The 27,820-nt window shown below is 41.9% G+C and overlaps 1 protein-coding gene across 8 annotated transcripts in view; it reads right to left on the reverse strand.

The window, feature by feature from the left end:
* Positions 1-27,820, reverse strand: part of dock10 (dedicator of cytokinesis 10) — a 63,127-nt gene that overhangs the window by 28,413 nt on the left and 6,894 nt on the right. For 4 of the 8 annotated variants that reach the window (XM_071495746.1, XM_071495740.1, XM_071495739.1 and 1 more), the window contains exons 1-4: positions 14,314-14,779; positions 6,058-6,177; positions 2,649-2,738; positions 1,554-1,636 (exon numbers count right to left, since the gene is read on the reverse strand). In XM_071495746.1, coding sequence (XP_071351847.1) covers positions 1,554-1,636; positions 2,649-2,738; positions 6,058-6,177; positions 14,314-14,472 — 452 coding nt within the window. In that variant the 5' untranslated portion in view covers positions 14,473-14,779. Of the gene's footprint in view, positions 1-1,553; positions 1,637-2,648; positions 2,739-6,057; positions 6,178-8,451; positions 8,647-14,313; positions 14,781-27,820 lie in introns of those variants that run through there. The other 4 variants (XM_071495741.1, XM_071495738.1, XM_071495745.1 and 1 more) reach the window with 4 other exon arrangements.

The following is a 27,820-nucleotide window of genomic DNA, read 5'->3' on the forward strand; positions in this document are numbered from 1 at the left end:
GCTGACTCTGCTCCATCATCCTCTGTCAGGAGTCGACAATAGGTCGTCCTCACTCGATCCCGCTCCACTAATTTCACAGGCTGACCCGCCTTTGTGTGCGAGCCATGGGATGAAATGCCTTTGTGTGTGTGCTGTGAACTGCAGACAGCTAGGCTGCACTCTGCTAAAAGTCACACAGTCGTAAAAGCTGCTTGACAAAATCTCTTAAGGGGACTATGTTTAGACAAATTCTGGTGATTGTGGGCTGGCTGCTGACACAGGAATGCTAATACTGGCCTGCACAGATGAAGATCACTTCACTTAAATCACAGCAGAGACAACCACACATATGCAGTAGTTGTAGATTCCCATTGTACTACAGTTTCCCTGGTGGATTCCATTTCAACTTGCTCTATATGTGAGCATACTGTATGTTTGGTTATCTTGTCAGTTTAGTAAACAAGCAATACAATAGTCTTGTTTCCCACATTTAAAATGACAAAGGACGAACATACATAATGAACTTTATGTAATGACATTTCAGCACCATTGTGTTCTAACACGTGTTTAAGATGCATCTGACTTCATAGCACATCCTGGGTCTCATTTCAGAGGTCATGTGAACTGACTATAAGAATACAGTGGCAACCCATGGGACATAAGAGGGACATTCCTGCGGTTGAGAGCAGTAACTGCAGGGCTGTTCTGGGTCAGTCTCACTGGGACTAACAAAACTCCGGTTGACTGACTGATAGCCTGATTTAAATAAAAGACTGACTGACTGCATGGGTGACTGACTGGATGACTGACAATTTTGAAAACAGATGGAGGGAGCCCTGAAAGTTAACATTTGTTATTGAAATGCCCTCCATCTTCCACTTTAATTGTTTCTCACTTGAAACCAGCCGCCATCTTGTTCTTGTTCATGACCTCCCACCTCAGTGTCACAAATTGGGGTTGTTATTGTTTAGGTTAGCAGCTGCTTATGGGTCTGGGTCTTTATGAGGAAAAAATCAAGTCAAGAAGTCAAATCTAAAAATGTTTTTTTTCCCATATCATAATACATTGCTATATACAGTAATGTATGGAGCAAAACAACTGTATATAACTAAGAACTGTATCAAACGGGAAACATTTTGATTCAAATCACACATCGCTATGTGATCAAAGAAGAACAAGATAAAAATACCAGTTTTCAAACTTAGCTTGGCATAAAGACTGGAAGCTGGGGGGAACAGCCAGTGCGGCTCTGTGTGAAGGTAACAAAATCCACTTTCCAGCACCTCTAATTAATTGTTTGTTCAGTGAAGTACAAATATCAAATTGTGAAAGTGAAAAGTTGTGGTTTATGGGGGTTATATGTGCGCGACTATTTCCTGACTGGGTGCAGTGACTTCCTGGCATCTCCATTGGTTGCCTACCAACCTCATGGCAATGACAAGATTCAGGAAAGTTACTGTGCCTGGTGAAGAAGTAGTCCACTGCACAAAATGGGGGTGTCTGGTAACAAGGTTAAACCCATATAGCAGACCCAGCATGTGACAGGATGATAGATCAATGTCAAAACAGGTTACCTGGGCAACAGACGGTAGTCTCCAGCGTAGTCGTCATACTTGAACTGGACCACATTTAGCTCAGAGTTGTAATACTTACAGGCCTGGAGGGGAGGATGGAGATTAAGTTGAATGTGATTAAATATTGACTTTCCAAAATGATGACCTCTCTGGGAAACTGTGACCTGGAGCAGCTGAAATGTCTGCAGACAATGAGGAAAGCTAAACTACAGTGAAAGTACAGTCAGATGTCAGCTCCCCTGAGGCCTAGTTACTGATGTGCAGGCTGGGATTCATTATTAGATTATTTAAATTATAAAAGGAACTGAATTAAGAATCTGCCCCTGAGGAATCTGCAAATAAAGACATTTTTACATCTTAATACAGTAGATTACTTGTCTGTCTTGTGGGTTGAAATAGTAGTCACAGGCTGTGTCGAGTAGGTTTTCACCGTCTCTCTTGCACTCTCTCTCTCTCTCTCTCACACACACACACACACACACAGCCTCAAAAAATGGAAGGTAGTTTCACATCCTCTTGTGTGTCTGCTTGTTGAATGCCGTGTCACTTTTCTCCTTAATCCAATTGTTTAGAAAGAGCTTGATCTTTTATTAACACTGTCACAAGTTATAAACAGACCAAACATATTATCAGCTACAATATCAACCTGAGACAGGACTACACACACACACACACACACACACAAAGAGAGTCAGATGCACACGCTAGTCTCTAGTGAGCTGTGACAGTTCTGTCTGGGGAGTTTCCGTCTCCACGGATATTATTTCTCCACTGAGCCCTCCAGATTATGGCTGGTCGATCTGAAATGAGCCCTGATAGTCCTTTGCAACACACACGCACGCACGCACGCACACACACACGCATTGGCAAATACACATCAAGATACACACACACACATCTGGTTTATTTTAGAGGCATGGTGTAACCGCTCCACCGGTATCAGGATGTCCTATATTAGGAACAGCCTAAACTGACGGAGCTCACCAACAAATGAAACCTTTTACATTCAAAACCACATTCGCTTCAGTTAAGTCCTGTATACACGAGCAAATATGTGAGCAAACACACACACACACACACACACACACACCTTACCTGTCTGACCAGCAGACATTCAGCCTGGAGCTCTGCCCCCTCAGGAACAGTTGACTTGAGAGTCCGTCTCTCCTGAGGCACCGTGGACACCTGGAGACGTAGAGGAATCAAGCAGGGGCTGTTAACACGACAGTAAATACATAGAAATAGTTTTTATCTGTTTTATAGTGGGTGAGCCACTTAGGTTGAAATAAAAATATTACACACCATTGGCTGTCATCTAGTCAGGATCCTTCTGCTAAACAATGCTAAGCTATAATTATTCCATACAAAATAATAAAAATCATGGCTACCTAAAATATTTCTCTCTGAAAGGCTGGCAGACGTCATTAAATAATGACTTGTAGTTATTGTCTGGATCAGGTGAGCCCTGACCCCCCCCCCCCCATCTCTGTATTTGTATCATACTATTTTTCATTAACTTAGTATTTTCTCTTTCCCATAGTGTGTGCTTCTGCTCTCACTGTCCTCATTCTGCAGCTAACTCTGATTAAGGAGCTGCCAAATCCAGATCTGCCACCGCAACACTCATTATTATTATCATAATTATTGATAATGCAATTTCCTATGGGTATTACAATCATCATTTTCACTATAACAATCAGTAGAATATACAGCTGTTCCATTCCTTCTACATCATATTGTTTATGTCCAGCTTTATTGCAGTGAAAATCACCAATTGGATTCCCTTTCTCAGCAATGATTAGGCCAACAGCTAACAACTTAGCTTATGAATCATGCGGCTTTAATTATATACAAGTAAATTTTATGCTCCACATAACAGAAAATCAACATTCAGCCTCTAAAGTGCACACTCATATTTAAAAAGAAGAGTTATATTTCCAAGTGATTGTGCAGAAGGGGAATGAAAACAAGTCAGCACTAAAGATGTTTGTGCATGAACAGACACAGACTGTGATTTATACAGCCCAATCACATGGCTAGAGCACTGAGCTTATAACCAGCTGGCAAAGAAGCAGATCTAGTAAATGCCTTTTGTGCACTGGCAATACTCTGCCAAGCCACTTTCACTTACAATTATGGAAATTGATGGTAGGCTGCAGAAACAAAGAAAATCAGAGGAAATTGTTCTGTAGCCAGACAGAGCTGGGAACCAGAAGAGTTGTGCCGTCAAGCTACAACTCTGGGGTACGCAGGCAAATGAATCCTTTTACCACAAGCACCCAATTAGGTCATCTTAATGTGCAATGGATCTGAATCTGCAGAAATGCATTAGCACAGTATTGAAGGTACTAATGAACAAAAAGCTAAAGGGAGCCAGGCGGAATAAATTGTTGAATGTAATGAAAAGACCGCAATGCTAAACATGCATGATTAGTGTGAATAAGTGTCGTGCTGGAGTGAAAGATGCTGCATGTTGCATTTTAAACATCAGTATATCATCATCAAACAACGACAACTGACATCTTTGTTTCATTAACTGTAAACTAATTTCAAAAATGGTGCAAATGCCCGAGATGAAGATAAGGAAGATTTTACTTCCATCTGTTATTCAATTGGTAAGTTTATTAGACCTCAATCCAGGCCCAGAACAAATCTGTCTCTGTAGAACCACATAACTTTGATGCAGGATGAGATTTGTCCCATGAGCCATATTATTATTATTACTATTATTATTATTATTATTAAGACATGATATCATGAAGTGTCCTGGTTACCTTGGCTTTTTAGACAATTTCAATGGAACCTCAACCTCCCTGGTGTGGGGCTGAGGAGCTTTGATGCAAATCATTCCCCCTCTTTCTTTCCTCAGGTTTACTGTACACGATCTAATAGAGGTTAAAACTTCCCAAAAATATTTAAAAAAATAACAACATCAAATCAATCTCTGGTAACTTGAGATGGAATTCTACAGTAATTGCTATTGAAGACTTAAAGACTTAAGGCAAGAGTTAACGATCAGTCAATCAATCAAATTAAATTGATATATACTGAAATTTAATAATGAACATTAGTGTTTCCCTTAAGACTTTTTTCAGCTGCGTGGATGGCGGTCCCATATTTATGTGCGTTGGTGGAGGAATTGTTTAAAATCATTATAGAATCATTATACACAGGGTTATTCATGTTTGCCTTTTAATGTGTGTGTTAATTTGCTTTGACACTAGCTGTGGTAATGAATATTGAAACATTAAACGCCTCAACACAGAGGATTGCTTCACTACACTATATTAATTGAACATACTGTAAATGTAAATAGATATAATTTGACTAACAAGATATGTGCACAGGACAAAGTTGCACCAGTTTATTCTAAGTTTGTACCTCTTGAAGTTGGCACCTGGTAAGATTACATCTTTAGGCAGAGGCCTCAGCACCCAATTTATGTCCAAGTGATTCCAAAGTGGAGACTCATTTGTTTGCGCATTGTTTGTGCACATTTGTGCAAGCAAGACAAACATTTTTGCTTCATTAATTCTCCAGTTACGCGCCTTCCACATCAGATAAATAAACTGGGGTAATTTGAGAAACAACGAAGCTTGTTTTGCCTGCACAAATGTGCACATATTGTGTACAAACAAATGAGACCAGTTTGGTGTCATTTCGGTGTTAATTTGGGCGCTGAGATAACAGGCCTATGCTTAAAATGTTTGGATGCAAATTTTTGGATGCAAATTTTTGTGTGGTGTTGCTCATACGTGCATGAAAAAACTGAAATAGTTTTATTCATTTCCTGATCATATGGCCAACCTCATGAAGGTGCAACATTTCAGGAGTATTCCCTTCAGACGTCTGTCTGTTTAATTAGACGCCCAAACTTATTAATTAACGCAAAATGTGCCGGTATCACTGCAGTGTAGAGAATAGCCTCGGCACCAGCATTAATGTGTAGCCTAACAGGATTTACTAGTACGCTTTTAGCTTGGCTTGTAACGATGACTTCACCATGAACATTCATAAACATTCACTTTGTTTAACTCAGGTCTGGAATGTACGTTACATGTACATCTGCCTCTTCATTAGCAGAGGTGGGCAGATGTACTTTGTTGCTGTGTGTCGCTTCTTTCAGTGAATTAGCCAGCTGCCGCTCACACACTCAGGAACACTCTGTGCTGGACTGCTAAATGGTGACATAACTGTGATGGCATGCATATGTTTGTTATGTTTCATTATGAATGTTAATGAATCATGTGAAATATGAGCAATGGTGCTCATAATACATACAGGGGGAAACACTGAACATTCTGTGGGTGATTTAGAGGAAATTCCCCCAAACTGTGAGTCTGAGGGACAAAACCACAAGAGAAACTTCACTACACTGAGAGAATCGGGAATCAGAATTAAATCAAGAATCTTCTTGTTCTAACTGTATTAACCACTGAACCATTGGGTCACTACACACACACGTACGGACACACACATACACACACACACACAAACAACTTACCGAGAAATCATTGTCAGGGAACAGGAGCAGTTCTCTGAGAGGGTCTTCCTTTAACTCATCCCCGAGCTCAGAGATGACAGTCTCATAGTCAAGAGGATCGATCACCTTAGGCTTCTCCTGCTGCAAATAGAAACAGAGACAATTCACTTGTTTGACTGGGTGTAAAAGCTCGATACGATACAATACAATACACAACTTTTGCTATCTTTTGACTATTTTTTATTTGGGAAATTTTCTTGATTTCATCCTTGTCATATTTCATTCAATCAAACATTTCTACATTCCTGAAACTAAAGTATTAAAAAACAAATGTTTTGGCAAGGACAACGAAATTTAGGTATCATATTGGCATTAATATCTAATGTCCTACACACATCTATCTTTATTTCATATCTCATATCTTTAATCAGACAAGCTGAGAGGGAAGATGCAGAGTGGTGTTCCTGTACCACTCCCTGTCACGGCAGGAAGATTTTACCAAAAGCAGTCTCCATGACAGATACTCCAGCAAAAATAGGAGTGACAGTCAATTAGCCACAGTCAACCATTCTGCAAAAGCAAAAATAGCCGTGATCGTGACAGTTCCTGTGTTTTGCCATGACATCATTTGGACCTAAAAGAATCATAGGGGAAGTAACACTACAGCTGAAGTGAGGCCTTGACACACCCAACAAAACAATACATGTAGCTGTAGTTTTAAATCAAATGAAATTTCAATTAATCACACACATTAACAGATACAGAGGGCATTTCATTCCAGTAAATGCAAACTGTAAAAAATGTAAACATGTACAGCAACCAGACCGACACATATTGACATTTCTATGGCCTTAAATATGGAAACACCACATACAAGACTAGCCGCTTGACAGTCGCTTCTGTATGTGAAAGCCTGTTTTCATACAGTCCCCAAACCCCATTTCACCACCAACTACAAACTGTAAAACAATGATGCACTTAAGTCAAAACAATCCATTACACTCTGAATTTCAGATTTACAGTATGTAGAAGGATTATGTAACTGGTCAATGAATCAAACCAAAAAAAAGAAAAAAAAACCAACATTTTAAACATGTGTTTTACAGATAGAGGACAATGGTACATTACTCCTGTCATTCAGAGGAAAGAAACTAAGCAGCAACAGCAGCAAAGCGAGAGGCTGAGCAGGCTGTGGTCGGGAAGGCAGAGGAAGTAATGATCTCTGGTTTGGTTCACACGCATGCAGTGCAGCCCCAAGCTTTTACCTACCACAGATGCCTTAACAGTCAGAACAGGCCTCTTGGAACAAAACCAAGAGAAGCCAAGAATCTAACTCAACAGAAGGTGACCCGTGCCTTATGACGGCCCTCAGCTACAGTACTGCTCGTATCACCCGTACTGTATACTGTTAATACTTACTCTTATACAGCATTAAAAGTTAGTACGCTGATGCACACCGTCAGCATGCTGTGTACTCCATCCAGACCTACAGTGTTTACCCAATGATCATCCAGAGTTTTATTTTCCAGTCCTTTGTGTCTGTTCTGACAAACTTGCCTAGGAGTATTACTTACGGGCTTTTCCAAAACTTAAAGCTGCTTAAACAATTAGTCAGTCAACTGATCGGCCAAATTAAGTGTCGACAATTATAATAACTGATTAATCAATCAATAAAATGAATGAAGCAAAAATGGAGGGTAAGTGTAGTATTTAGTATTTGTTTTTGCATTTTCTTTTTCATCAATTTATCAACAAAGAAATACTCAACAGATAATCAATAATGTAAACAACCATTATAATATAACTTATAGGGAAACCAAAACTATTTAAAATTTGCTTTTCTGGAAAACAAATCCAAAGCAGAAAAACGAAAGAGAAAAGCAACAGGTAGGTGGATAGACTGAGCTTGAGGTTTTCATATGTACATTGTGACTCTACTCTGACCCATGTGACGTGAGAGTAAACGTTTCAGGGGAAAGCCTGGCTTTCCCATCACGGGACGATATCTATCAGACACATTTAAGTGTCATTATATCTGTTGCGTGTGCATTAATGACGCACACGTCATATAAACTGTTAACTTCAAAGCGTTAGCTGCAGTCTGGCTCTTCCTGTCACAGAGCCTGGCTGTGTGAACTCTCGCAAACAAATCTACAAAAGGGGAGGAAATAAAGCACACAATAACCATCACAAAACACTGATTACTGTATAATGCCCATAGACCAAACTGGTGGAGAATCATTAAAGTTGTATAAATCACCCTTCTCACTATGATTGACAGCATATAAACATGCGTAAGTCACTAGTGGTAAACTACAGCCATGTGATCAATAAAAACCAGTAGAGATTGTAATGCAGCGTGACTGACACATTGTAACAACTGGCAGAAACAGAAAGAAACAAACAAATACATACAATACTCAGCCGGTTGAAATCCGATCGCACTCGTTTGCTCTTTATTTTCTTCCTGAAGGTGATTTTGCTCCTGAAGCTCATTGCCGGCAGAATTAAGTGCACACTTAACAGAAAGTTTAATAAAAAGTCAACTGTACAAAACGCACATCACAGACATGTGCGCTATCAGAAGCAGAACTAACACTCAATGGGGTTATGAGCTTGTGTCAGAACACGTGGATGTAGAGGAAGTTGATGTTTGATGTCCGACACACTTCAGCGCACAAACACAACCACAAACATGTACATACACACACACACACACACACACACACACAGAGACAGAGAGAAAATCCCCAGTGAATGAGCCAATCAAGCAGGCACTCCAGTTTCTATGCATCACCTTAAATCCAATAGCTTTCATTTTCAGGGCAGCGAGACAGTGTAAGATAACAGCTTACCGATATAACTTTTTTACACTCCACATTACTAAATGTACAAACAGACACAACAAGGAGCAACCCTCGTCACAGTTAAACATTATCATGTGCTTACACACACTCAAAGTGAGACACTCAGTATCTTATCTCCTTCTGTCCAAATGTATCTGTATCACACCTTCAGCCCACATTGATACGAACTAAAAGGCAAACCATGAACTTCTTGTTCTAAAGCTAGTCTGTCCTCCTTGCATGAGACTGTCTGGAAGCCATTGAACAAATAGAAAAACATATACAAAATAAAAACATACAAAAGGTATTCACTGATCATGAGGCCACTGAAATAAATCAACATGGCATAACATAAATACACAATGACATTTACATCTATGTTTTGCATGATACGCACAGTCACTCACTTCCCCAGATTGAACCTCATAGCAGAACAGAGATCTGTCCAAGAGGAAACAACTTCTGATGATACAACAAACTGGTATTGTTGTTATTAATGCATTACATACATTTTGGGAGCACTGATGGATTAAATGATGCAGAGAACTCAATGCATTTAACTATTCCACTTCAAAGGGTCAGTTCACTTATTATTATCCCAAAGGGAAAAATACATATTCTATCACTTGACTCTAGTCGTCAAGACATGCAGAACATTCTGTCAACCGTTTATTACAGGGACCACTTATATGGTAGAAAGTAGTTATTATAACAAGACTAGGTCAAATTTAGTGTATGGCTGCACCACACTACTTGTATTCTGCCAAGTGTCAGCCAGTTTCAGACACTCAGCACCTCTCTGTGCTCACATAAACAGTACTTTAATACAGCCGAATTCCCAATAAAGCTGTTCTCATTTTAAGCTTTTTCTATTTCTGTTCTCAGACAATGGGACAAGTATGAAATAGTGTCTGAAACACAGCCCGTTAAGACTAGATGTTAACCAGCAGTCACTTCCAAGCCATTTCGAAGCTGCTGCTCTGCACTGCTAAAATTCTGACTTTATAACCACAACATTGTCAGACAAAATTACAGTGAACACAAGTTAAAGACAACAGCTGTGTTTACAGCTATACGTACATGTACAATGATCACTCAGAGAGAAAGTTAGAAGCTCATTCACGTCAACTGTCGTATGGTCAGGAGTGGCCGTGCGGTGCCTACGGAGCATGAGTCTGACAAAGTGCTTGTAGGTCAGTACTAGCAACTCAACAGTAGCTAAGGTCTGTTCAAAAAGTTGCTAGATTTGGCCCTAGGTGCTTTTTAGAGGAGCAGTCAAGGTCTGAAAAGTCAGTAAATCAAGCAACAAAAGTGCCAATTTGTCAACAATGCTTGTTCATACCAAATCATCAGGAACGACCATAGGGGAAACTGCAACACTCGGCCGACCAGTGGTGTAACCTTATCATTCAGTCAGTCAGTCAGCAACATTCACATATATAGGGCTCACCGCGCTGTTGCGGTCCTACCAGAAACTGTTCACATGTATGCATGTATGTAGGCCTATATGGGACACAATATTTAATTGCTCTCAGCACCACAGCTAAAATTCCATTCATATCCATTGCATTGGGGCAGAGGGAGCAATCTCAGGTGTGTATCTCAAAACCTAATCTAAAATAATACAACCAAATCTATAGATAAATACCATAAGAGCTATGTGAGAACATAGCTTATTTTTGCCTTTGCTACTATTCACATCCATGTCTAATTCTTCACAAATGCTTCAATGATCATCTTTTTAAGATTTAGCAATAACCCATACAATTCTGAGGTTGTTTTCACTCTCCTGCAATGCGTACCAATACATGCTATAGTATATAGTATAGTATATGGTATGTGGAGCTTGCGTAAGTTAATGGTAGTTGCTTTTGGTCAAGTTGTGAAGTAGCAACCATGTTTGAGGTTGAATTGCAAAAGCAGTTTTACATGTAATAAGAATTACTTGTGAAATACAAATGTGTTAAATGCAAAGGTCTCAAATGCAAACTGTCACCTATTTCTCTCTGAGCCATCATCTTGCTGCGTCTGGGACTTTATGATTCAGCAGAGGTGACACTTGCTGTATGTCTCATGACTGTAAAGGTGGTGTTCCTGAGAGAGTGAAACAACAACATGGCCAAGTCTATGAGGAGAAGACGCTTCTGTGCAAAGCATTAATCATAATCTACTGTATGTTTACCTGATTTAATAACTATTAATAGGTCTTTGATCTTTTGCATCTGAAACAGTGAATCACAATTACACTGTTTGCCCTGCACTCCTTCAAGTCTATTTAACGTCTGCCACAACAAGCAGGAGCTCAACCTCCCCTCTTCTTCTTTCACTCTGTTCCTCCCTCCATCCATCCTCTGTTCTGCACCAGCTGCCTCAGCTGGCTCCATCCCTCCACTCCTCCCTCTCTTCCCCTCCTCTATCGCTTCCTCATCTCATCAAACATCCTCAGCAGCGCACTCCTTTATTTCTTCTTCCTTTGATTCCCTCTCTGTCTCTAGCCCGCTGCCTTGTTCTCACGCTATTAAACATCCCTTTTAACACCTCTCCGTCAGTCCCCTGCTCCCTCTCTCTTAGCAGGGGTGAGGTAGAGTGGCTGTTAATGTTGGTAAACTACAGCTGCGCGGAGGGCACCACTAGAGCACTAGACGGGTGGGTCACTGCATGGCTGTCCTCCAGCACAACTGTGGACGAAGGAAGTGAGGCCGAAGGGGAGGACAGGGGGTGATCTGAATTAGTCGGAAAAAGTTGGGAAATTATTAAGACAGAGAGAGCCGAAAAGGACAAAGATGGAGGGGAATCACAGGGTCCACCTCTTTACACATAATGCGCACAAGCTGGTCTGTGTCACTCTCAAGCACAGATTTAAGGGCTTACCATGCTTTAAGGGAAAACGTGAGGAGTGTGTGATGAAATAAGAGAGAAGGGGCAGTGAGGAAGTAAAGGCAGAGCGAGGGAGATTTATAGGGATTAAGAGAGACAGAAAGGGAGAGATGGGAGGACAGAGACAGCTGAGACAGCAGAGAGAAGAAGAAACCAGACAGAAGCCATCTGCTTTACATCATTAGAGCAATACAGGGTCTGGGGAGAGACACAGTGGGACTAATGGGGATTCATACTTCTAAGAGAACTTGTCCCTGTGATGAAAAACAGCGCTCTCCACTTTTGTAGCGACAACTTGACGTGTTGAGTTAGTGGTGAAAGTCCAATGAACTTTTTTTTCTAACTTTCTTGCCGTCTTCCAAAACACACACTGCACTGTTTTTTGTTTTTTTTTTCTGTCTTCTGAACACATCGATTTCAGTCTGTCCATCCAGATGTGTGAAGGTCATTTCTACAAACCATCGGCAGCCCTGGTTGCACGGTTAACTGACAAATATTTCCCAAATTCACAGCATCTTGTCAGTGATTAATTAAACAACCAGCAACACATTATCGAAAGCCACTGGAGATCACTCAAGAGTTCAACACCGAGCAGGAGTGACGGTGGCCAAAGAGAGCGGAGGATTTACATTCTTCCACTGACCGCTGTGTCGGTGACAGGGTGAGTGAGGGTTAGACAGAGTGGAGAGCTTGGAGGGAGACAGCCAGTGGACTACCTCTGATGTAGCATGTGAGAGACCCCAGCTTGTCAAGGTATATTTTGTTGATTTATAGGTCACTTCTGAACAGTCAGTAATATTTACCACTAACACCCCTAGATCCTCGATGGAAACAGTTGTGACAATGAAGCCTCTCTTTATATTTTGCCACTCAAAATCGTTACCGAACAAGAACTGTAGAGCAAACATTTTTACTGACCTAGGTTCCTGTAGATACTTTCATGATCACAAATGAACCTTTCAAGACATTTCAGTCTGGTTTAAGAACCAGCCACGGTAAAGAGACAGCTCTTCAAATATCAATGGATATTTACTGCTAACAGCTGGCAAGTCTTGTTACTCTTTTAATCCTCAGCAGACTATCTGACACTCAGCGGTGGATAGAAATCATTTTTAAAGCGGTTTTGTTTTTGTGTTTAAAATAGACCTTTATCAAGTCGCAGCTGACCTTTGGAGTTCCCCAGGGTTCCATAACTTGCATAACTCTACATGCTGCAGCTTGTTTATATTATATAGGGTTTTTGTTTTACGCAGATGACACACAGCTGTACTTTTCCTTTGAGTGTCTAGATGACTTAACGCTGACCAATCTGGCCCGGTCACTTCACACACTGGATCACTGTCTTCAAGGATGAGCCTGTGCTCCAAGAACCTGCTGCTATTTTGAACACTGCTTACTTTAAAGGTGACTAATTTGGGAAAGAAAACTTTTCCCAACATGACTGCATTTTAGAATAAAGTTTTTAAACAATGAAAGTTTCTGTGAGATTTATGCCTTTTTGTGGCTGTAGGCAGTGATGTAACTCTTACTGTGACAGGCCAATAATGCATGCCTAAAAAGATCAGCGAAAGGCAGAGTGAGTACATGAGTTCCTCAGTTGCTCTTAGACTTACAGTGCAAGAATCTGCAGGCTAACATGAACTGGCAGTGTAAACTATCATGACTCCTGTTTGCCACAGAGACCAGAAAACGGGGCACCAGAAGAGACAGGAGGTTTATGGAGGGAAAGAAAGACATGGGAAACACAAGGGGCGACTGTAAAGATCCCACCCTGCCAAAACTCTAACATTTTTTCCACTGGGCTTACAGAAACCAGGGTCTTTCTGGGAATAAAAAAAAAAAAAAATCTGGCCAACACTAGTGGATACAGATACCAAACAGATGGCTGACATGCAACATTGTTCTGGAAAGAAAAGACAGCAAAGAGAAACACACATTTAAGTTTATGTAATTCATTCATTGATTCCTTCATCCAGTTATTCATTCTTTCATGCATTTATTCATTCATTCAAACAACCCTCATCCCTCATCTTCCTCATGGTCCTTTTTGAATAGCTATTTTTTATCATCTTCTCTGTAGGCCAAATGCAGAGAAAGCACATTTTTCCCACAGAAACTAGATTCCTCGTGTCTGACCCCCACACCCCCCTCTATTCTCCTCCTTCCATTTCCGTCCTTCTGCCTCTCAGCTGTGAAGGGAAACAAGCAGGCCCCAATCACTGATCATACATCAACCTCAGCTGCAGAGACAGGCAGTGAAAAAAAGAGGAGATTGGACAAGGAAAGTCAAAAATGTAGAGAAAATACAGAAAGCCAGAATTAAGTTTATACACATGGTTGAAAATTACTGCTCCATGGAAACAGGTCTGTTACATTCTGGCTCCAGAGATGTCTCCATCATTACAATCTAAAATGCACAAAAATATACACTAAAGCACATTAAGCTATGATGCCACTGAGCACACAATTACTCCACACCCACATACTGTAGTCCCCTCTACCTGCCCACACATACACCAGAGGAGGTAGCTGGAAGTGCAGTACTGCTGGTTACCATTACAACGATGGTCAGAGGTGAGGTGGTAGTGGTGTAACCCTCAAGGGTGGGCGTGGCAGCATCCAGTGACATCTGGTCCTGTCGTGAACACATGTGACCACAGTCGGCCCCGCCCACTGAGCGCAGGAGCAGAACCACACTGGCCGAACAACCCATAATCCACTGCCGTTGACTCCTGGTCCAGCCTGATCCCGTCCAGCAGTGTAGGCTTCACCTTGTCCGCCCCTGCCAACCTGAGCTCAACTCTCTGCCCTGATGACACAGTTCAGTCCACTGCAGTCCAGCACCTGGTCCAGCCAGTGGTGCTGTGCTCTGTTCAAGCCCAGTGGGAAAACTGAGGCTCCATCCTACCCTCCCTGTCCTACCTCACCCACCCCTCCAGCTTCACTTTTACTGGTCCTGCTTTGCAAGCCTTCTCTGTCTTTCCTGCGCTGCTCTGCTCCAGTCTCCAGCCCCTAATGTTGCTGTTGCTGAGCTTACACACTGGCAGCCTTACATGTCTCTCTCTCCCTCTCTCTCTCTCTTCCTCTAACACACACAGACTGCAGCTGTGCATGGTTCAGCCCAGCCCAGTTCACCCAACAAATCACAGTCTGCAATAGTTGTCAGCTGACCAGAACCAGCTGCTATACACGCACATATATGCACACGTACACACACACACACACACACACACACACACACACACACACACACACACACACAGGGACACAAACCGACATTATTTTTTCAGATTTTCATTCTGCTGAACTCTCTTTCCTCATTTTTCTTGCAATCACACCGGTCCTTTCAAGTCAGGAGTTCTGCTGGCTGTGTTTGTGCATCTGCGGTTTGCGCGCTGAAGGCTGGACCCAAAGCGCAGACACACTCAGGCTGATTTGGTCAAATAAATTGTTGCTTTTTTAAAAGAGAGAGAGTATAGAGAGTGTAGTGTGTGTTTATGCATATTCATGTGTTTGCTACAGTAAATTCTGTTTAATACTCCGGCATGGACTGCAGGTTGGCAGAGTGTGTGTGAGGCTCGAGGGAGAGTGTTTGGGAGCGGTGAGAGAGGCTATTGAACAGAAAGTGGATGGAAAGTGGGGAGTGGGCGGCTTTACAGATGAAACATGCATGTGGAGTTTTAGGACTGTAGAGCTACCATGTGAAATTCCCTCGACTCCGGTTCAGCACATGGACAGGCAATAGGACACTGACTTAAGTATTGCAAGTATAAAATTCCATGACATCAGTTTTGATGTCCCTGAGTGCCAGCCACAATCACTTTCACCGCTCTAATTTTTCACTTCACCATAACATCTGGTCCTGCTTTATTCTTCATGATCCATTTTCACTGTGTGTGGCTGAAGTGAAAGACAAAAATATGCATTCTGAGAGCAAAATGGGTTTCATATGTTTCACAGCAATTTGAAATTCTTCTCATTATAAAATTCCCCCACTGTGTTCCTTGCCAGTCGTATCTGTTGAACTACAAGTTGTACAAAACATACCCCTAGCACCACAGGACCAGTTATGTCACCCAAAGGTTAGTGAAGAGGAGTTTTGTAGCTTGGATTAGAGTTGTTTTCCGTCTTGGTCTCTTACTCAGGCTGGAAAAGCAGAATTTGGTTTAGGAAGAGGAGGTGGAGTTGAGATGGAGCGGACAAGTGAAACCAGCTGACTGTGACAGGCTGAGACACTTGGCATCAATCAAACTTCTTCTTTAATATCTCCTCAGTGGAGCAATGGTTCTTAAAATCACCACAAATACACAAAGTAACACTTCTTACACTGACGTAATATGGAAAATAATTCAATAAGTCAATGACCATATTAAAAAAAAGAGAAGTTCAAATATTTTTTCTGTGGATATCGATTCAGTGAGTTTTCATAGAACCTCGTAATATGACACGTGACAGTGATGCAGTATACTACAGGAGGGTACAACTGGATGAATATAAAGCACAGTGTGTGGTTCAATGTGGTCGTGTACATGTTGTGGTTTGTCTGCACTTGTATATTTGCAAGCTTTTTATTTATTTTTTATTTAATGTCCCTTGTTTAGAAAATGTATTTGATAGCGTTGCATTTAGCTATAAATGAAGTTAGTGGGTGTTTCCAAATAGTCATTCAGAGAAAAATAAATCAATATTGCATTACATTATTATAACAAATGAATTTAAACATGTAAATCTAACTCTGAATGCAGGTGAAAAAATGTTGCATATATAAAGCATCACTGGTTACCCACACCTAGGTTCATTTCAGGGAATAGTTTACGTATTCTGCCTATGATTGCATTATAATTTCACCGTATTTATGCACAGTTTTCAAAAGCTGTCTGCAGATCTATAATTTAGTGACACATACTTTAATGTATAAGTCAAGACATTTGCACACGCTGTGCTCCCTGCAGAGAGTAGGAGGTAACCATGGTGATGTTGTTAGGTGATGATTAAGGTCACCAGTGTCCATGTCAATGCGACAGAAAATCCCACCCACCACCCACATAAATGCTCATTATTATAATGCTTTACATAGCTAAATATAAACAACACAACACACACAAACACACAAAGGCATGAGCACATATGGGATTGCAATTCCTCTCCCACACAGTGTACAAATATTAATGTGCCGCACTCAGTGGGAGATGACAGTGCACATGTCCACTGCGATACACAAAGAGGAGAGAAAGAGAAACATTAACCGCGCCCACCGCCAACAGCCCCCTCCCCATCACCCCACCCCCCCACCCCCCCGCACTTCCAAAACCACACTCGCTAAAGTCTGTTCAGTGCAACATGTCTGATAGCAGCAGCTCAAACTCACAGAAACCACAGAGATGGGCTTTGTCTGGACGCCAGGCCTCCACAATGGTGCTGTCATGCAAATCTGCCCACACACAAACATGCCCTCTAGCTGCCAGCAAAGTCCCCATGTTACACAGCTAGCTTGGTGTTGAGCTCTCATTCACTGTTTCCAATCACACATATACTGGCTGCTTTCCATCCAAACTAATCATTGCTGGTGGGCAATGCAAACATTCTCAAGAGCAGCCAACAAGATAATATGATTTTTTTTAAAAATGATTTTAATCGATGCTGAGATAGTATTTCACCTGTGATTTTTTAAGTAATTTGTCAGTCCACGCACATTATAAGGCATTAATACACAATAATAACAAAATAATATAACAGTACTATGTCTACACAGCTGGAAATGAAGAAATGAAGAGAAAGCAGGTGCAGGAAATATTTCTGTATATTAAAAGAAATCAGATTACTGTATCTTGTCTGTTGTAAAACTTCTTACCGGGGTTTAGTTCCACATGGTTTTTTTTAGTTCCACATGGTTTTTATGCACAAATGCAAAAAAACATATATTGCAAAATACATATTATATACAAGATATAGTATTTGTACTTGATATTAAGAGCAGCCTGTTGGTGTAAGCATATTAAGTCATCATGGTAGGATGATCACTGATGTGTTAAAAAGCCATCAATTAAACCTAAATTATTTCCACGTTCTCCATTAAAAAAACACTTCAGACTTAATGCACATCCAGCTTTGGGGGTAAATCAAGAAAAGCTACTATAGCGACAACCTTCTCTGTGTTTTGTTTGTCTTGTTGGAGCGCTGTCTGCCTTTTTGTAATTGTTTCACTTCACCTTTTTAAATAGCAGAGAAGGGAGAGGTGAATTGAAAGCAAAACTCCCGAGGCAACTTTCAGAGAATGAAGTGGGGGGTGTGGGGTGTTGAATAAGTGATGAGGACCTCGCACCGCCGTGGAAGGGAATGAGCAAACTGACTCAGGCGCTGTGGTTGGAGACACAAACATGGAGATGATACAGTGTAAAGCAGCTCACCTCCCAGGACACCACTCCTGGAGTTAAGAGCTGGTTAGGAGAATAAATAAATCACAAAATGAAATGGGAGCGCAAAACTCTACAAGGATAATGTCACATCCCCAGACAAAAACACAAATGCCCACACCACCATGCACACAATGAGATGCAACAATCTGCTCTTCTTTTGTTTTTGTCTATCACTCGCTATTTATTCTGAATTCATTATCTGTAACTCAGATATCCAATTTCTGACAGGCCTTGGACGCATGATGAATGCCACCCACCTATTATTTCATGGGTCATTTATTTGCCAAATAATTTCCCAAAAAGCAAGTGACATGGAACTGTTATTCTCCAGACGCTTAAAATGGTGCTATTTGTTTGAGGAAATGGAGAAAGAGTTTGACTGTTACACTTGGTAAGTACCTGCTAATTTTGACTGTGACTTCAGGTGAAATAAAGAGGAAATGGTAAAAATAGAAAATAAAATAGAAAATAAGAAGAGGACAGTTGAGTCTTTAAGTAGCTCTAAATTTCCCGAGAGACTGCCAAGAAAATTGGAAATAATTTGAGAAAACATAGGAAGATCCATTTGTTAACATTAATAAATAGGCTGTAGATGATTGAAAGCATATCATTGTGTTTGCTAAATCCTCTGCCTGGTTGTAATTTACAACCACAAAGCAAGATGGAAGTACTTCAGTCCTTTTCTTACTTTATGTAAAAGTAGCAATACCATAATGTATCCATTTCAAGTTATAGTCCTGCATGTTCTATTTCAGTGAAAGTCCTTTGTTTACACTCATGTTTTAACATATGAGCAGCGTTTTAACATTGCTGTTAGTGAACATATCATATTCTAGGCTGATCATTTATTTTGTGCATAACATATAGAGTGTAAAACTTGAGGACAGAGTTTATAGAACATAGCAGTTATCATCCCCAATTAAATAAACCTACCTGGAAAAATAAAACATGCCACACACCAGTTCATTTGTAGGATTTTAATAAAAGCCCAGTGGACCCATAAAATAAAGAGCTGGCATACATTGTGTGTGTGTGTGTGTGTGTGTGTGTGTGTGTGTGTGTGTGTGTGCACATGCGTGTGCACCTTTGCTATTGTTTGTACCTGCAGTGTGTGTGTCCTAGCTTTTTCTTGCTTGTGCATGTGTGTGACCAGGGCTAAGTTGTGTGTAATTCTGAACCTCTGTAAAGGATGACATCATTGGGGTGTATAGGGCAGTGTGCTGCCATCATTTGTGGAGTTAATGTTTTCCAGCTGCGCAGCCTCGGTCTCTCTAATCCCTCTGTTCCCAGCAGAACTGTTACTCTGCTAAACAACACTGCACATGAAAAAGTCACATGGAAAGTCATGTACACTAGTTTGATTCTTGTGTGTGTGAATGCTGCACATGCACGCAGATTATTTAGACAAAAGATAAACATAAACCATTTTACTGACTTCAAATGCCTCAGCCAACTAGGCCAAGTAGGAAACCACAGTCCATTAAAACTCCTGCGCTCTGCCTTGTAAGCAGTTAGCTCTGCTATAGTTAGGTTCCCTGCAGAGCTTGAGGCTGACTCATGGCAGCGGTGTTTGATGTGGCGCAGAGCTCCACTGAGTTTACTTGGGAAAACACTCTCCTGTTCCCATGGTGACCACAACAGGAAGGATGCTGTCACTCAAGGGGGCTGGGTTCTCAGCAAACTGCAGCTCAGCCCGAGGCACTCGCCGAGCAACAAGAGGGACACAGGGTCAACCTCTTTCTGGCTGCACTGCCCCCCTATTCTCACACAGCGAGCACACATACAGTGTTTCTCTGTGACGTGCTGCAGAGATGGAGAAAGTTCACTGACTGTGCTGGGAAAAACAGGATTCAAAGAACTGAGCAGCTACAGAAAAAAAAATGAAAAAGACAGTCAGGAGGAGAATGCTGAAGACTCCAAACTATCAGATAAAATAAATCTGGGATCAGTTTCTCAGGAACTCGAATCAAGTAAGAAATAGTTTTGATCTGATTTGCTGAGTCGAGTGAACTTCATCAAGTGACCTGTTTGTTTGTGTAACTGTTGTTCATAAAACTAGTGGTTGCAGTAGAGAGGAGCTTATGGTAAAATAAAGCGCAGCAAGTCTGCAGCTCATGATGGTTCTCTGTATTTACAGTGGCTCACAGTGATGTTAATATTGTCTCAAACTCAGCCTGAGTTTGTGCTGCTCTTTGTAAAACCTCACCTGCGGTCACAACACCACGGCACACATCTCTTGCACAAACAGGAAGAGACAAGCTCTAAACTGTACACGGTTTGTTCTTCTACCTGATGCACAGAGGTACCGCATATCTATCTTAGCTATCTCTGCATGAGTCATGAGAAAATGACAATTAAAGCTGCCTTGCTAAGAACTGGGTTATGCTTTTATGTCACTATTCTTGAAGAACCCATTTCGAACCCCCCAGTACCTGTCAGAATCTGTCAGATGTCGTCATGTATAGATGTTTTTGTGTTCAGGCTGTCTGTGATGATGTTTCAGGTGGTTGTATGAATTCACAGCAGTACCCTGCTGTGCGCCAGCTGTGGCTAAAAACAGCCTGAAACGTATCTGTTCTTGATTTTGTCTTTCCTCCACAACATTTTTGTCACACATTAGATTTGTTTTTGTCTCTGCCCTCCCGCTGCTGATGCCTGCTTGTCACATGATGCATGGCACTCTTATTATTTGCTTAAGACAGACAGACGACAGACCTCCTAATGCAAACGACAGAAAACTGTTTTCATGTCGGAAAGAAACTGCAAGTATGGATCAAAGTCATGACTTAGTGTGATTGATTGTGAAACCCTAAAGTAACGATTCTGATGTGATTCTGAAGTGTAATATCTGACACTTTCATCTGAGCTCAGCTCTTTCCTGGAGGAGGACGTAACAGGAAGAGCTGAGCTCAGAGCTACAGCACACTGCCAATGCCATCTAGTGCTGAGAACTCAACACAGCAGGCTGCTCGGCTGATGAGAGAGTTCCTCACTCTATGCCAGTCTCCACACCTCTGAGTCGCAGCTGCTGCCTCTGACTTGCCTTTAATGAGTGACCTCCAGGAGGCGCTCTGTGCCAGAGATACTATCTGGTCCCCCTGGCAGCTGGTTTGTTTAGAAAAGGAAGCTATTAAAATGTCTTTAACTGAGAACTAAAGTCCTGAGGCAGGAGGGACGTTGGGGGAGGGAGCAAAAGAGGGGAGATGAGGTGGGGAAATGGGAAATGGGAGAGGGGAAGTTAGTGAGGAGCAGCTGCATTGTTAAAAAAAAAAATTCCTTTTCAATCTTGTTGGACTCACCTCCCTCTTAAAATTCATTCCCAAACCCCCCATCCCCCAAAACAGTCTGACATCAATGAACCTCACCTTTTATCCCATCTATCCATCTTAACTTCCCCCCAAAGAGCTGTTAAAGTTCTCTTCTTTACAGTATTTCCAATCATCCACAGGAGACACAAATACAACATGCACAGATTCTTCCATGAAAAAATGATATCTACGGCATTTGAACAGACCACATTTATGATAACAGACAATCAGGCAGCATATGCAGTAAGGTCAAGTAGACCCTGGCAGGGGCACCTTTAAAAGGTAAGGAAACAGTGGGAGAGTAATTAGACAAGCACTACTTTATCTTTAAAATGTTTATAGATGAAGAGGTCAGCTGTAAACTGTAGGCAAAGGGGGAGAGGGCTTCGATTTTTAAAAATTTATTGTTTGTCCTTTGCGTAATTTATGGAGTCATATGAAATGTAAGTGGGATAATGTGTATGTCAGAGATGGGTTACCATTCAACATCGAGGCGATCTTCCAAGAAACAGTAAAATAAAGCCCCTGCTTCGTTTCCCTGAAACTGAGTGTTTTATTTTATGAAAATAAATACACTTTTTATGATGTTATTGGAGGTGGTCTCTGTTGCAGGTAAGGTGAGCCACATGCAAGTACATTATTGTTCCTAGATCTACTCTGTCAAACATCAGCGGTGACTGACAACAATAAAACTACTGCATATAACTGTCTACCTGCCTGTTTCCTTTATATATAGTCACATTCATAGACGTGCACCATAGGAGAAAAATCCGGTCTGTGAGACAAGCGTCTTATAGTATCATAAGAGTATCATAGCATACCAGTATTAATTAGCAGCAAAAGCAGCAGGAAGACACACAGCTACTGTCACAGAGCCGGTGCCTCATTAATTCACTCTCCCACGTGGCATCTCTCCCTCCCTCACTGCCGTCCCCCCCGTCCTGTCCCGTCTCGGGCCTCAGCCATCAAGCGTAGACAGCTGAGGTCACCGGCTTCTTATGCGCGCTGCAATGAATATTTGCAATCATACCCGTCTTCCTGCAAATTTTTTGGTTTGTGTGGTAACGGGGGTATACTTTTAAAATGTTACTCAATGCTGTTATGTTGGTATTGATGGCTTAAATGAGAAACACAGACAAAGCATGAGCTCAGGCACCGGGGATGGTGAAAGGTAAAAGCAGCGAGCATGACTTTCTGTCCAAAAGACAGAACATTAATTAAACACAGAAAAAGACCCTTCGCTGAAGAGGGAGGAGTTTTTGCCAATATTAATCTGTTAATCAAAACCTGATATTACAGGAAACAGCACTGCAGCAACATAACAAATACCAGTCCAGTACAGTGGTCATGGTTCCTCTCTCAGCACTGCCATGCCTCCGCTGTTTCTCTGTGATCCTATCTGGGCCATTTACACAGCTGTTCGGCCTCTTCTGTTTCCTGTCCAGGTAAGAGAGCCTCCAACCAATGAGACAAATCACTGACTCCTTCACACTAGCCAAATCAAACCCTGAAAAACTCCAAAACTCTGCTCTACTTCCACTGCATGTCTGAGCCTCTGACACTAGGAAACTGTAACTATTCGTTAAGCAATTACCCATAATGATTTCTGTTTCCTGTAACTCTGTTAGCTTGAAAAATGTGTCCTCGCTCTGAACCTGCCATATTCATCCTACATCAGGCCCAAGCCAATATTTACTTTTATGCAGCCATGCCAGAAATGCATACCAGCACAATGGACATGGTGGTTATAAGCTGCTACGGTTATGGACATTACGAACAGTCATATCAGCTCAGTCCCAGGCTGATGAAAAATAAATCATCAGACTTTATGCCAACCCCCAATCTACAGCCTCACAGTAGTGAAAAAGCCCACTTGAATGCCTTGTTTGCAATAAATCATTCAGTCATAGCGCCTACATATGACACCTACACAAAGCCTACATGTAACCTCTGCATAACCTCTACACCAGCGCTAACTATCTACCAGACGCCCACTCAGCACTGCTCCTTCTCCCTGAGGTCCCAGTTTAGACTGAGGACGCAGCTGTTCTGAAGACTTTTCCTCCTGCATTTTCGTATGTATTATCCTCCCTTACCTTTCCCCCTTCCCTCCCTCCCTCCCTCCCCCTCTCTGCCCCCTGCTCTTTTCCTCCTTTATTTCTTTTGCAGATCCCATGTCAGCTCTTTGGCTGACATTTAAGGCGCACAAAATTGATGTACGCACATAGAAAGATACAGAGTCAGACACAAGTATCCAGGGAGCCAGCACAGGTGCATAGGCTGGCTTTAGATCCAAAATGAAATAAAATCCGACTGACTCCCTCCCTCTAATATCAGCATCAACAACCAAGGCAGGCAGACATGGATCTGTGTATTGTTGCTTCACCTTTACTAACTTCAGTTACTGAGCATTTTGGCTCTGGGCTATGTTTCCTGCAGGATGCATGTCAGTGAGACACCTCTTTGTGTCAGTCAGCGGGAATAGCAATGAGTGGAACTGGTATCTTTGAGTCAAATCTATCTCCACTCCTGCCACTTCGCAGGTAAAAACTGACCGTACACCTTCGAGTCCTAATAAATCAGAATGAAATAAATTAGGGATGGACCTAAACTAAAATGACCAGATTTTGGTCGATAAGAATTTATTTTGTTCTATGCTTTTGGTTTTTCGGTGCATGTATTTCCTTTCTCATGTTTACTCATTTCAGTTTGTTGGTTTGTTATTACAGTATGACCACTCAAAAAATAGTTTAACATTTTTGATAAATCTGCTAATTTATCGTCTTGTTGAGAGTTAGAGGAAAAGATCAATACAGCATTAGCAGCCTGATACAGACAGCAACCGTTTAGCTTAGCTTAGCTTAGCTTAGCTACACTCTCAGTCCAGTGGTAACAAAATCCACCTACCAACACCTTTAAAGTTCATGTACCAAGTCAGGCTAGCCATTTCACTCTGTTTCCAGTATTCATGCTAGGCCAAGCTAACTGCCTACTATAGCTTCATACTTTAAACTGACGTGGTATCGATCTTATCTTGTAACTCTCAACAAGAAAGTAAATCATTTAGTAAGTATTTTCCACAATGTCAAACATTGGTAATTTGATCCATTCTGTTTACTGTCCAGCCCTTACATATGAAGTGTACGAATAAAGATAACGTGCTAGAAAGTCCCTGGTGAAAACGATGTGTTTTGATCCAGAATTTCACCAATTTAAGGACCCGCGTGTAAGATTTAGTGATATCTAGTGGTGAGGTTGTCGATTGCACCCAAACTGCCCTCACCCCTTCCTTACCGAGCGTGTAGGAGAATCTATGGTGGCCAATGTAAAAAAAAAAAAAAAAAAGTCCCTCTATTGGTCAGGTGTTTGGTTTGTCCACTTTAGTCTACTGTAAAAACATGGGGCATTGTGACGGACTCCGTGGAAGAGGACCCACTCCCTCCTCTCTAATGAGTCTTAGTTTCAGGTGATGACACAATTAATTATGAATATTATATTTGCATTTCTGCCAATAGAGCCTCCTAAATCCTACACGCTGGTCCTTTAAGCGTGTTGATAACAGCCTTATCTTGAAACTATGAAGCTTTTTTCAGCCAGTTGTGTTGTGATATGAAGTGTTGTGTCTATGCTCTGCTACTCAAGACAACTCATTATCTGTAAGTGAAAACAATCTGTTCTATTTCTAACCTGGGCACAGATACTGCAGACATAATAATGTGTGTGAATGCATGTGCTTACCTTCATCTTGGTGCACATATGTGAATGCAAGTGGTGAAATATTAATAGTAGCAGCTTGTTTCTGTCTCTTTCTGTTTCACATTCTGACACCAGGGCAAAGAGGACAGACACGGTCAGACGGGATTATGGGTGGGTTGATCAAAGCTAACAGGGAACAGTTAGACAGGCTGAGCAGAGAGGGACAAAAAGATCTTAGAGGATTCGACCATGTAACAAAAACATGGTTCTGTTTGAAGGTTTATAGACTTCCAGAACAGATTGTAGAAATGTTTGCATCTGACACATTTTCTTTACATCCAGTTAGTTTGTAGCTAAATTAGATCTCTCTTTGCCTCACCCTGTCCAGTGAGTGAAGACAGTTAATGAGGGAAAGTCCAAATCACGTATAACTGCCACACAGTGTGTATAAGTGTGTGTGTGTGTGTGTGTGGGGATACAACAGGGTGAGGGCAGCAGGGCATGAGGGTCAGACGGTAATGGCAGTAGCATATTTAGGCCTCCTACTCTGGAATGCAGAGTGAGGGAGAGATACAAAACTGCAATTCACTCGCCGAGAGTCAGTGAACTATTCTTAGTCCAGTATGTGAAGTGGACCCCCCCCCCCCCAGCCCCTCTTTGGGGACTGTGAAAAGAGTCTGGATGGACGAGTGGACGGTGTCTATCAAGGTTACGGGGCAGGAGTGCGAGGCTCGACGGAGAGTTTGAGAGAAAGAGAGAGAGGATAAAAGTTAAGCTCCAGTGAGGCAGAGCCTGGTCAGCTCTGTCTGAATGCTGCAGTTCACTGGCTGTGAAGCCTCTCTCTCCAAAGAGCCTATTGTAAACGCACACTGGCACAATGCATGGAGCCCCAGGGACCTCAGTCTCTCTCCTCCTCCTCTCATGTGACCTCTCACAAACACTGACATACACTCAGACAAATACTTTCTCTTTATCCAGTTTTCCTACCTAGACTAAACAGACTATTTGTCTTCTATTACAATACAACAACTTTCTGCCTGACACTACAAGGCTACATGTATTTCGGGGGGGGGGGTTTCCTGTGCTCACACCCAGCACGTACTTTACTGAGATCACTGAGCAGCATCGCGCAGAGTTCAAACAGTGGGGGAATTCAGAGGGAGACAGTGTCACTAGTGACAGTGACAGGCTCAGATTTTTTTTTTCTCTGCTTTTATTTCTCTGTCCTTTCTGAATGAGTCATTTAGAAGATGTGGAGAGACACACACCAAGGCCTGGCAGTGCACGGTCCTACTGTTATCGGGCAAACGCGGCCGAGTCGTCTGCAGCTCAGTCATAACAAACGTCAAAGAGCTATTCATCTCCTCTAATCCCTTTCTCTATTCTCTTGTCTGCATGTATAAACACACCGGTGACAGTAGAAGCATTCACTCAAAAATAACAAGGAGTGAGAACTGAAGAGTCGTGTGAACGTAATCCAGTTGATTTTGAAGAAAGAATGAGGCAGTAGGAAGGAAGTGTAGGTAATTAGGGAATTCATGTGGCGATAGAGAAGGCAAAGCAAGAAAAAAGGCAGAGAGGGAGCAGAGCAGTGGGAGGCAGAAGGTGAGAAGTGAAAATATAACGGCTGGGGGTGGGGGGTGGGGGGGGGCAGAGGTAAACTGCAGGGAGGAACAGAGGAGGAGACGGGGCAAGGTGAGACAAGAGGAAAAGAAAAAGTATGTGTCACCCTGCGGAAGAAATCTCTAAAGTCATATGAACATAAATTTAAGTTGCACCGCACAACAAAGGCGCCATCTCAGAGAGGCTGCAGGCTGAGTTGCACAGACACGCAAAATACATGGGGTGTGTGTGTGTGTGAGAGAGACAGAGACAGAGACAGAGATAAAGAGAGAGACAGAGTGAGCATGACATCCTGTCCCACATGTGCACAAACACAATGTAGTAGGTGACACATTCACAACCTGGGTTGACACATACAGAGTGCAAGATAGTCCGAAAACGCAGACTGGGATGGACAAGTGAACACAACCTGAGCGGCCTCTGTGAGTGTGTGACTCATCACGTGTGTCGGGCCTCAGCTACAATAGGTCCAAACAGTGGACACGAGAGGTGACATGCATGCAAAAAAGGATGAAATAAGACAGTTAACCCTAACTATAAATCCTCCTGTCGTCCTACTTTCATAGCTTATTGCAGTGTTAAAGGCCAAAAGCTCCTTTCTTAGATGTTCTTGCTGGGGGAGTCTCTTTTCTCTCAGTCTTATTTATACAGTTATTCAAGCCAACTGTGGTATCGTTTCCAAAAACCCAACTTATGTAAGAGAATAACTGTATTGGCAGACAAAGCAATGTTGATTTGTGAAGCAGCTTTATATCCGAATCTAGGGGAATTAAGATAAGAGCACAGAATTTTCTGTTTTCTTTCCTGGAGTGTTGTGAAACCAACTTCCTGAAGAACTGGAACACTTACGTGAGCGTCTACAGGGACCTGAAAAGTTGCTAACGTGCAAACTTATGAATATAGCACACTGATACTTATAATTGTATGCACACTCCTTGCTGGAGATACTATGATATGTGCAAAGACTGCGCATCAAACCGTTGCAGGGCTATGATTACACTCATACAGCACAGACACA

This window comes from Trachinotus anak, unplaced genomic scaffold (genome assembly GCF_046630095.1).
Source record: "Trachinotus anak isolate AG129_WGS33_773 ecotype Australia unplaced genomic scaffold, CSIRO_AGI_Tana_v1 ptg000014l, whole genome shotgun sequence".
Taxonomy (NCBI): Eukaryota; Metazoa; Chordata; class Actinopteri; order Carangiformes; family Carangidae; genus Trachinotus; species Trachinotus anak.